This window comes from Helicoverpa armigera, chromosome 26 (genome assembly GCF_030705265.1).
Source record: "Helicoverpa armigera isolate CAAS_96S chromosome 26, ASM3070526v1, whole genome shotgun sequence".
NCBI lineage: Eukaryota > Metazoa > Arthropoda > Insecta > Lepidoptera > Noctuidae > Helicoverpa > Helicoverpa armigera.
In genome coordinates, this window is record NC_087145.1 from 7,071,385 (window position 1) to 7,083,869 (window position 12,485).

General features: G+C 36.7%; 2 protein-coding genes across 14 annotated transcripts in view; one reads left to right on the forward strand and one right to left on the reverse strand.

Moving 5' to 3' along the window:
* The window catches only part of LOC110372641 (uncharacterized), a 90,182-nt gene extending 89,022 nt beyond the window's left edge, over positions 1–1,160 (reverse strand). For 3 of the 7 annotated variants that reach the window (XM_021329505.3, XM_021329509.3, XM_021329504.3), the window contains exon 1: positions 951–1,160. The gene's annotated coding sequence lies outside the window, so the exon portion shown is untranslated. Of the gene's footprint in view, positions 1–941 lie in introns of all 7 variants that reach the window. The other 4 variants (XM_021329508.3, XM_021329506.3, XM_049849716.2 and 1 more) reach the window with 2 other exon arrangements.
* Positions 546–12,485, forward strand: part of LOC110372633 (muscle calcium channel subunit alpha-1) — a 69,914-nt gene continuing 57,974 nt past the window's right edge. For 6 of the 7 annotated variants that reach the window (XR_010277811.1, XR_010277813.1, XR_010277812.1 and 3 more), the window contains exon 1: positions 546–684. Coding sequence is in view for 3 of the 7 variants with exons in the window: in XM_064041854.1 (XP_063897924.1) it covers positions 619–684 (66 nt within the window). In the remaining 4 variants the exon portion in view is untranslated. Of the gene's footprint in view, positions 685–9,638; positions 9,967–12,485 lie in introns of those variants that run through there. The other variant, XM_064041856.1, reaches the window with a different exon arrangement.

The following is a 12,485-nucleotide window of genomic DNA, read 5'->3' on the forward strand; positions in this document are numbered from 1 at the left end:
ATAGTAGTAAAAATAAAATATTTTATTAACGTACTGTTTCTCAATGCAGAAAATGACGAAAAAATTACTGTAGTTTTCTTCGTAATTCAAGTTTTTTTGTTACATAAAGAAAAAGGTCTTTGTCCGCTAGTTACCAAGGCGTTTCGGCTAAGATAGACTAAGCCTAGATGAACAACTTTCAAGAACGTAAGTATGTACCTACCTTATAACCACCAATTGGATCTCCCTAATCTAATAAGGGATAAGACACACAGTCGTAAACTCCCATACATAACATTTAGATCATGGCCATTAATATTCCTATGGTGCAAATTAATCCAGCCATATTAAATGTAATGGGGTTTAGACCGAAAGCCATCCCGGGGGACGTTAACAAGGACGCGTGACGTCACTATGGTGTCACTAACGGTTTGTGACGTCATACTTCACATCTCCGCCTCACCAAGATCTGTCCCACTATACATTACACTATCGATTCGTAGGAGAATATTCAGCTCCATATACAACCGGCAATGTATATGCATCATTGAGATTTAATCAGTGGACGGCTGACGGGCGACTGATTTGAACGTGCCATTAGATTTTTAAATAAAAATAAAATAAGATAAAAAAATAACAATGAACGTGCATCACGCTATGGTTCGGAGCAGGCTGCTGAAGCCTAATTTCAGCCTGGGAAAATTGGTGAGTCAGATTTTTTTTATTTACACTCAATATCTGCGAAAATTAGGTATTGTCAATATTTTTTGCTCTCTGACGTTTAATTAGCTGCATGGGTGCGCCTCACAGCTGATACCAATTAACACAACATTCAGAGAGAAACGCCTTAAAATCACAGGTGTCATAAAAAAACAAAGCAAAAGACAATAAAAAACCTCCAAAGACACATAAAACATGATTAAAATGGTGTCTCGGAATAAAAAAGTGACAATTGAACGTACAACACTTACGAAATGAGTTTTCCAGCACAAAAATCTCCACACAAACAACAGATTACCGAACGATTGTAACAGAAATCGGATTATTTAACTGTAAAATTAGAATTTAGGATAAATAATTGTATTTTTGTAAAAACGCGAGCGCGATTCGGATGTGTTTTTCGCGCTGGGCACCGGCGTGTTAGGCGACTGCCGCAAACTCCTTGAAAAATCAATAACTACCCCCCGACAGTGGCCTCATGCGGAACTTGCCACAAAACTTAACACTGCTCACCCATTTCCGTATTATGTAACGGAGAGCGACAGAGACGGCTATACTGCCGCCCGTTCGCCTCGCAAACAACCCTACGGAACGCGCCAATAAGCTCGCGCAAGATGGCCGCCTGACGTTTGACGTTTACGCGCCAAATGTGACATTTCTGCGTGTTAATTCGATACTAAATTGTCTTTTCATCGATTCTATTGCTTCATTTCAGTCGTAAAATTGCAAAATAATGATTCCTGATTAAGGGCGGGCGTTTCATGTGTATATTTTCGTATTACGCGTGTAATGGTGTTGTAAAAAATCTAATCAATTTTAGGTGACTGTCAAAATTGTATCGAGATGAGAATGGCGATTATATTTTGACAGATAATAAATGTGTAGGTGAGCTGAGGCGTACATGATGCAGGGTGAACGACTTTTGTAGTATTTTACCTTGGTGGTTCTTGTGCTAGTTTGAGCGTTGCGCATTGCAGCTGATTTTGAGCCATAAGCTGCATTGCTGGGAATGTTTTAGGTCATAGTAAGGAAAGGAGCGGAGGACCGCCGTTCCTCCGTCATTATGAATTATTCCTCTTTATGCCTTACGTGTGTAAAGCCGAAAAGCCCCTTTTGTGTTTCCAGGGAAGAATTCCTTTGTACTTGTGCTATTCAGGATTTTTGTGGAGCACAGTATTTTGGCCCTTCATATTTTTAACCAACTTGCAAAAAGGATGGTGTTTATAAAGTATTATTATTTATTCCAGCTCTCCTTTTAACTTTTACAGTAATCATATCCTTTTAAATCAATACTAAAGTTATCTAACCTTCATAATACTTATGCAAAACGCTTAATTACTCAACAAACCACTGCATCAATTTAATCCTGCAATATGGGATTCAAACGTATGTCATTTACTGCCCACATATCAGGGTGTTTAGTCTATAAAACACGAGTTTTTATGGCCAGCTAGACTATTGGAATTCCTGAAGGAATTTCTTGAGCACAGCACGCGAAGTCAAAGCCTTAACGTTCAGTCTGCTACAGTCTTTTTAATTTTATTTAGTTAAAAAATCATAGTTTGGAAGTTTAGGTTTCTTACCAATAGAGTAACAATGGACCCTACTGTTAAGTCTTCGCTGTCCGTCTGTCACTAAGCTTTAACTCACAAACCGTGGTAGCTACACAGTGAACAATTTCACAGATGATGTATGTTTGCTGATGCTGTAGAAAAAATAATAATAGAAAAATATATATATATATTTTTTTAACTCTTTGTGTACGAGTCCGGCTCCCACTTGTCCAGATTTTTTTAGTTATCTCGTACCTAAATGTTTTCCAAAATATAGGTTCATTTATAAAGTCTGAAGTCAGTGAGATTTGTCATTTTGGGAAGAAATTGACATTATTTTATTTAAAAAACTCGTTAAGTCTCATTATGTAAATTATTACAATGTCAACACCAAAAATAAGGTAGGTATTGATTGGTTTATATGACCTAACCTAGGGCGAGTACCTAGACGTTTATTGACATGACCTAAAACCATACGGCGTGGTAACATACTGAATTTGAAGCTATTAAGGTTAATTTATTCCATCAATATAAATGTCTACTACCTTTGCAAACTTGTTATGGTAAATCATCAAATGAATGGCATTGTCGAAAGATTCTTCTAACAAACAGACAGTTTTTTGTACCACTTCTTCTTCCCAGCAAAAAAATATAGGAAGTGGTGAAGGGTGGGCGTTTTGGGGGCTGTCTTTTGTAAACTTTTGACTTTCAAAAAGTACTGTTTTGCAGCCAAGTTTGAATAAATGATTTTGAATTCTCCCACTACAGGTGCAGTGTGAGGGAGTGTCAGTCTTTTACTGACTAAACCCCACCATGTTCCTTCTTGGGCCCTTTATGTACCAGAGCCCGTGGTAGCTCCTAACATCAGCCCCGCAGCCCTGGCACGCTGTTCCCTTTAGGAGTTGGGTCTTAATAGGCAAATGGCATATATAAAGGTATTCAAAGCAACCATATTTTGGAGACAGAAATCAAACGGTATTATAATGTAACGGGCTCTTTGCAATAATCTAATATCTGGTAAAAACTAAACCACAGACTACTAAATAGTTGCTTTAGTACCTAATCCATCATAATCCTCCGAGCCTTTTTCCCAACTATGTTAGGGTCGGCTTCCAGTCTAACCGGATGTAGCTGAGTACCAGTGCTTTACAAGGAGCGACTGCCCTATCTGACCCCCTCAACCCAGTTACCCGGGCAACCCAATACCTCTTGGTTAGACTGGAACATTAGTACCTAATCTACGTTCAAAGAAAAAGATAGCAAAGATAAACTTCAATTTAAAAAGTCCTACTTTGAAGATAAAAACTTCGTCTTAAGGTGGAGATTCTTTAAACGCTTAAAATTTATTATGAGAGCCAACACTTTTACGTCATAAATAACTTGGAAACCAAGGCTGGCTGTGAAATGCTAGAGAAATTATGAAGATTGCGATATAAATATTCGTTGTAGTTTTCATAAAGTTGTAGTAGACTAAAATAGGTACCTACACAATAAGTACGAAGGTGTAATATGTACTTAAGATCGCTAAAACTAGCATGTTCAAAAAGGTATTTATTATAAACCGAGAGAAAAAATAAAAGATCGACTTTTAATAAAAATATTATCTATTACTGAAAACCGTTCAGTTTTTTTTTAGTTTATAGTTTACAGACAAGCTCGATAAGCATTTACTCTTAACTTCAATACCCCTCCCTTCGTGGTTACAGTGCGAGGGAGTGTCAGACTCTTCCGGACTAAACCCACCATGTTCCGTCTTAAGCCCTTTATGTACCAATGTACCAGGGCCCCGGTAACCCTCGAACGGTTACGCAGCCCCAGCAGGCTCTTAACTGCTAAATGACACTGACTAAACTTGACTGACAATGACTTAAGGTCATCTATGTTGCTGCGGGTTGTTCGAAAGAGTTACCGCGGCGCTGGTACATAAAAGGCGTACGACGGAACACGACGGTTTTTAGCCAGTAAGAGTCTGACACTCCCTCACCGCTGCTAACCCACAGCGGGAGGGGTCATTTGATGATTTTTGACGTAGTTAAAAAAAAGCTCATCTATGTTCCTACCTTCGCCCTTTCTAAGTCATGGTAACTCTTTCTAACAGTCAAGCAGCCTAATATAAGAATAATATAAGCCTTTATTATTTTCTACCTATCTCGCGAAGCCTTTCAGGTGAAAACACGTTATTTTCAGCCTAAGTTACGTAACTAAACTGCGCTATTAAGTTCAGTTAACATAAAAGGAAAGGTCAATGGCACAAAAGTCTATTGATCGTTTTAGTGTTAGTTTTTTACTGAGTAAAACTAAGCTGAGTTAAATCGACGGATTTTATGACATCATTTGCAAAAAAGTGTCTGTCTTCTGAGAAGAATAAGTGGCTATCCTGGCTTTAACATTATGAATACTATCCGCCGCAGTGTCACTCGCGTCCCGAGTCCGGAAATACCTTCATACAGTGCCTGGAAAAAAGGGATAAAAATTATGATATCCTGATGTATATGTTTACATTATTAAAAAGTTCATCAAAACTAGTTAACTATGCCTCCATGCCTAAACAGTTACTTTTCGTAGTGTGATATAATTGAGGATTTAGTATTAAAATGGATGGATAGTTCTAAAATCTGCAAAAATCGAGGTAAAATTCAGCTCCGCTTATAAAACTATAAAAAGAAGGTCATGATTATGAGAATCTGTACGCCTTTTTTCCAAAGTATCGTCGTACGTGTCTACGTATTTCGTGATTTTGTCTCAACGAGCTAAATAAAAAAATAAGCAAAAAATGAAATGAAAAGGATAACTTTCAATTTTGTAAAACCTCTAGCGACATCTCATGCACTACATAAAAACAAATGTAAGAAAAATCACCCCAGTTAGTTCCTGAAAAGTTTCACAGATGGCGCTGATTTCAACTCGTGTAAAAAGTTCACATCGCTCTTTGTCACGGTAGTTTTTCTCCACCCTTGTTGGTGTTGTTATTTTTTTCCTAGATGGCGCTGTACGACATTTCATGATTGAACTTTGTGAAAGTTCATGAAACTTTCTTGCTTCAGTTTTCTGTTGAAGATTGATGACCAACTAAGCCCAACCGTCCGTTTTCAAGTAGACCTCTTGTTAAGTCCTAGGTATGCCTTTATTTTCATGAAATCACAGTTACAGTGTATGTAAAATAATGCTTTGATTTCTCAAGCTCCATATTATATTGTGAATGGACTCGGGAATGTGAAAATTACCTTCAAACTTTGCAAATATGGGATTAACAGGAATTAAATACTCCCAAAAAAATATTCGACTTCTAGCATCGATATTCACCATAAACTCAATCGTTCAATTAAAAATAAATCTCCAATCGTTTGAAAACGGGAACATTTATTATTGCCGCGTAAACGTTAATGGCCGCCGTGACGTCAGAGAATGTAACCGCAACATAAATTGTGATTACAAGCATATTGTTATGTGAGATTTGTTGTAAACAAAATTGGCCATTATTTTTTGTTTTTAAACTAGCCGTTTTATGGTTTTACCGCAGTTTCGTTTCGCCTACGCCTGTGGGAACAACTGACCATAGCGATAAAGTAATGTCACTCGGGAAAAGCATAGCTTTCCAACAGTGAAAGAATTTTTAAAATAGGTCCAGTGGTTTATGAGTTTATCCTTTACAAACAAAGAATTAAAATATTAGTATCTGGTATCGCATCCGTGTTCTATTTACGGTCCTAAAGAGATTCCAGTAAAACTAGAAGGACTATCTTGAAAAAACCGACCCCCCAAAAAGGAGAAGGTTATCAATTCCGATGAAATCTTTTTTTCTTTGTAAATCTAACTTCCTCAATCCCTGTTACATGTACAATCCCTTGGTAAGACTGGTTGTCTGACTTTCTAATTTCTGACTACAGACCTGTAACGGCAGCTAAAGATGTTCAAATGACAACCGGAACCCACCAATTTGACATGCCTTTTGTAATAGGGAGGGACTTGTTATTACAAGATGGCCACCCATCCATGGACCGACCGACCCTTATTAGAACTGTAAAAAATTTATATTCTCAAAAGTTATAAACTCAATATGAATCTATCGAGAAACATAAATTCCCTACACGAAAAAAACATATTTTTTATTAACAAAAATTACTATAATATTTGGTGCGAACGATAAAACTTTACGATATGTTTATAATAATGTTAATCTGTTCTTGCGTGGGCGTCTTTTGTTTTGTGTATTAACTTCCGTGGATACGGGAGGTAATAATTTATGTATTGGATAAAAAAATCTTTCGATAGTCTATTGATCTCTCTAGGCACGCTAGAATAGGCTCAGTAGGTATTTTTCTATGAGGAATTTCTTAGTTTATAGAATACTACTAGATTAGCTTCTCCTGGCGATTTCACCAGCTGCCGAGGGAAATAGAGCTACTCTGCGCAACAGGGATAAAAAGTAGCCTAATGGCCTTCCTCTTGAAATGGGCTGTTTATCTAACAGCCCATCTCAAGGGAGTAGGAACAACAGTAGAACAAAAGTAGAAGAAAGACAGTAGGAACGAATTTTTAGGTCAGGATTCAGTAGTTCCTGAGAGAAGCGCATATAAATCTACTATCTAAAGTAGTTTTATAGTCAAACTGAAGAGTTTGTTTATTCGTTTGAAGTAATCTCAGGAACTCCTAATCCGATTTGAAACCTATCAATGTTAAATTCTTGGTGAACCACATTTTAACTTTCGCCGTCCAAGGCCCTAATTTCCTTGCCATTCTCCGCAAAGGCTATCACGTTTATTTAGCAAGCAATGTCGGTGATTTCAGTACTGTAACAGATCTTTACGGTGTAATCATAAAAGTGGGTCGTAAACTGTCTTCATAGCACTCTCCTTATTTGCATTGTTCACATTCCTGAGATGGTTTTGGTGTTACAATGTTACTATGAAATTCAGGTTTGTTTTGTGCTTTTTAAGTCCATTTTCATGTTGGCATTGAAGAAAATGAGCTTGCACGATGTGTTAAGTAAAAGGTTTGGTTTCACCCTCATTCCGTGACGAAGGAACCAAACGAATATACCAACTCTTCAGCCTTCTAGTATTACTGTAGAACTGTGTTATGAATGAATCTTTTAAAAGGTATACGAATGCTTGTACACAATAATTTAGTTTTTTTTGATACTGGCTCATTTTACTTACTTTCCAACTTAAGTTATTTCTTTACTCATGAGAATAAAAACCGTCCTAGTATAATTCGTCAGGTGCATTTTTCTCTTTTACTAGCATAGCAAACAGATAAAAAAAGCAATTTCGTAGAATAGTATAGATGAGAATTATAGTTCTGTGTGTGCGTGTGTGAAATTTTGCTGAATGTGCCTTAATGATAATAGCTATATTTTATGTACTGGGTATTTACTTACACCATAAATATGGCTGTAACAAAAATGCACTTGGTGTTTTGACCCGAGGGTAAAGTTCATTCGACTTCTTTACAAAGTCAATGTCAGCTAGTGTTAAATTAGGGCACACAAGTATCATTGTCTTACCTCGAAACATCAAACAGCTCATACGCTGCCTAACCTAAAGTTCTACTTAAAAGTATTTCTGTCATAAGCGTGAAAGAGATAATGATATTCAAGCAGCCTAAAATGAGTTCTGGCCTTATTCCTTCTGCGCTTTATGCACCAGGTCTTTGGCACTGAGGGGCTTTTTTATTGGGAAATCATCAAATGACCTGACCCTGACCTGACCCTCCCACAGTGGGTACAGCGCGAGGGAGTATCAGACTCTTACTGACTAAAACCCATCATGTTCCTTCTGAAGCCCTTTATGCACCAGAGCCACGGTAACTCTTTCAAACAATCCCGCAGCCCCGGCAGGCTTTGACTTTAAGGGGCTTTTTTATGGGAAATTCATCAAATGAAGGGGTCCTGCTGTGGATGTATCTTGCGGGAGTATTAGACTCTTACCTACTGACTAAAACCCTTCATGTGCTAGGGCCGCAGTACCTCTTTCGAACAATCCCGCAGCCCGACACTTTCAAGGTGCTCCTCCCATTCTCCTGACAAAAAATGTCAAGCAACACTGGCAAACTTCGGCCCTAAGTTGCTCTTCCACAATTCTTTTGTCACAAATGACAAGCAACATCGATGCCTACCTATGCCTGCTATTCTGCAGATACCAAAACGTGATTAAGCGTGATGAATGCCGCGATCCTGTCCGTCATCAGGTCACGTGTTCCTGAATCACTGTAACATACGTCACAACTGGGAACTACTGTTGGTACTCGAATGATTGTCGCGTTTGTGAAAATTAGCTATATATGAATGTGATAAAAATGCTTGATTAATAAAACAAAAGTGAAATCAACCATTCTCTTTTAATCGACTTCTTAAAAACAAAGAAGTTTTTATATATTTTGGTTACTGGATGGAAATACGGCTTTCATCCAGACAAAATTATACCTCATATCCTAAATCAATTTCGTCTGTATTTAGCCGATGCTTGTCATCTTAACCGGTTCAATCTTTTGAGCAAGCGAATTAACTTACTCTCTCATTCATTATATCAGTAAGAAGTTAAGATATTTTTTGAGCTACATGTTCTGCCACCAATACGTAAACTTTCCACTGAAGTTTTTTTTCATGAAACATAGAATCTTAACACACAAATGTACATACCGCACAAACACAACTTTCCAGCGAGTTAAAAACTTGAGAACTCACAAAATTCTCACCTCTTCTCACTCCTCCCCCATTACAAGTGACTACCACCAGTAGGCATCATCCTACAGTGTGTCCGAATATCTACGAGTATTTTCAGTAATAGCAGAGTGCTGCGATCTACGTAAACGCCGCTGAGTCTGCCAGAAGATGTGTGCTTGTGTGCGTGAGGGGGCAAAGAGTTGTTAAGCGTAGATGTGGCAGTAGGTGAATGAGGGGAGTAATATGCCTATTTTTTTTAATGGTACACCAACAGCATTAAACACAATAAAATATACATATAAAATAAAACTTTAGTAAAGAGAAGTTTTCATCAAACCTTCCCCGGTTTGATTAATAAAATAAATTAGCGAATTTGTGCGTTATGTACCTAGATCCGTCTAAAGTTTTCATATTTTTAGGTGTAGGTACATTATCTATACAAAGAAAACAGAAATTGTATGTCATATAGGTAGGCAGTATTAGTAAGATAAATATGTATTTTGAAGGTACTCAGTTACTCCACTTTACATGGTACTATTGTGAAATGAAAAGACGGCACTCTACTTAATCGTTCCCAACTAACTAAATAATACAAAAACATTCACTCCCCGAAAGTTGTGTCGAAAGCTCCAAACCGTTATCACATCTGAAACTTCCATAATCTTTATCTATATACATACAGTACTGCGCATGTGTGCGTGGCGCCATAACCCGCCGTTTCTAACCTAAATCCGATTGCCGAGGTACGCAGCCGTCGCTCCGGGCACTCCGCGAAAACGTTTATAAATAAATTTTCTCCTAATTTTTTACGTAAAAAACACGAAAAATATGTAAAAATTACTAACTTTTGTTCATTTTTTGTGTATTTCTCAAAGATAATGTCGATAAATAGTGCTGTTTTGAGTGCTAGTGTTGTGTTTGGTGTATCGAGGTGTTAATCGACGTTTTTTTTTTCTGGTGATTATAATGTCTTGTTTGTGAAAATGCGGAGCGAGTGATGGTGATTATAATACTGGATTTGCTGTGAGCGTGGATTTTTTGTACATTTAGGTGAGGTTATAGATTTTTTGGTTGTTTATCAGTTTTCAGGGGGGTTGGTTGATCAATTGATGTAGTTTTGGTGCCAAAAATCAGATTTCTGCATAAGAATTTTGATACTATTAAAATTGTTTCAAAAATGGATGAAATAAATACATATAATCTACGTGATGTAACGTAATTTTAATTGTATTTTTTTAAGGAAAACTGAAATGATTTTCATAGGGATGTGAAAACGTTATTGGCTTGATTGTTTTTTTTTTTATATATATAGCTCCACAGATACGTTTTCAAACAGAATGTCCATTCGGTAAAAGATTTTTAATTACACAAAAAGTTGTATAATTTTGACAGTCGAAGGAAAGTTTGTTGAATAAGTATTTTCGAAATGTTTTTGGCGTTTGTTTGGGAGCATTTTGTCTTAAATTTTAGGGTACACATAGGATTCAAAATTGTATGTTTTTTTTTTTAATGAAATACAAACAGTTTCATCCATATAGGTACCGGAGGAATTATATTTCTTACCCGGATAAATAAAACAGTTCTTTAAGTACCGGGAGTTATGTACCATTCTAATCGTTACAGAATTTTTAAAATCGTACCAATTCACATCTCCAGTTTTTATTGTATCAGTGTAGATATGTATATGTGTATTCTACTATATAGATAGCTGCATACACTTCAGTCAGCCACACCACAGAAAACAATATACCTATTTTTTCTTTTTATTAATTTTGAAATATCGTGAATTTGCGTAGTAAGAGTACAAGTATATTCCTCTCAGTCTACTTAAAACCATACTTGTATTACGTATTACAGCTAATGGCTTCATAGTAAGCAATAGGTACATGAAAAAGCTTTTTATAAGTACCTAGTTGATAAAACTCGATACATAATCTAGAAGCCTTAGTAGTGGGTATAATACACCGCATGGCTTGTTTTATGAAGGTCATCATTAGAATGAAAATTAATGAAAAACAAAACCGTTTTCCAAAACACTACTTTCATATATAAATGAAAAAAAAAACCGGCCAAGTGCGAATTGGTCTCATAAGTGTTTTGTACATTTTATCTATAAAACGGTCCTAAAAGTCACGTTGATGGGAGCCCTCTTAAATATTTATTTTATTCTAGTATTCAGTGTTTTATTGACAACTGTCAAACTATTACGGTTCATGAAATACCTGGTGACAGACAGACGGACAGACTGAGGAATCCTAGTGTCCCGTTTTATCGTTTGAGTACGGAACCTTAAAAATTAAGAAGCAACTATACTTTCGTCTGAAAATCTTGTGGATCAATACATGTTTCTAGAAGTCGAAATCTTGATGATTAAATACTGCTGTATTGATTCTCTCCTTTTTCTCTGCAGTTGGTTAAAAACTCCACAAAAGATTGACAAATCATTTGCGAGAAATGATGAGTAAGCTATTTTTATTGTTAGTTGTGATGAAAAAAATATTTTCAGAGTTATAAAAACAGTTTTATATGGCTGTTTTGTTTGTCTGGTTTTGCCTGAAATAGCTCGTTAGTAAGTGCTTTGAGTTTTTTTTTATTGACGTGTGGGTCTGTTTTACAAATAAAGCAGTTAATATGAGACCGTTAGAAGAATAGTATCATATTTAACACATGGGTACAGCTAATGTAAGATACGCTGTTGAACTGTTTTTTCTTTTTCATTGGTGCTTACAGAATTGCTCACGAAAATGCTAAAAACCACATCAAAATCGCTTCAGCCACACGTGAGATATTCGCGCACCTCTTAGGTACATACATGAAAATCCAACTGAGAACCTCCTTTTTTTAAACTTGATCGCATACCCGGTAGCAAAAGTAATAGTCTTCCTTGATACACACAAAGCTGGAAGAATTTTTCAAATCTACGCAGTTACAAGAAACAAACTCTTCAGCTTTATAATATTACTACAGAGATAATTAAGTCTATTTCCATTTTGCTATGCAGTTAAAACATCATACAACAATCATTCGCTTTTACAACTGTCCAGCTGTGCTATGAGACAATTTTAGAAATTCATGACATCATTATATATACTCTGTCCTCTGAAAACTTTTCCATAACTATGTAGGTATTCTACAGATAAACTCCATCCAAAGGTTGTCTGGAAGAAATCGCAGTATAGCGATAAGACCGCCAATTGTACTTTCTTTATGTCTTGTGATTTTACTTACTTATATATATATATTCTTCATCTGCCTTTTCCCAACTATGTTGTCGGCTTCCAGTCTAGCTAACAGCTGAGTACCAGTGTTTAACAAGGATCGATTGCCTATCTGACCTCCTCAACCCAGTTACCTGGGCAACCCAATACACCCAGGTAAGATTCGTTACCCGTAACGACTGTCAAAGATGACAGCCGAAACCTATAGTTTCTCGTGCTTTTCTAAACGCCGTCATTGTTGTCCAAGATAATTATACTTATAAAAGTTGCATTGGTACTTCTACTAGGCCTAACTTAGGATCGAATCCGCACATTAATACTTCAGAGGTTGGTTCTTTACCCACTTTTCTG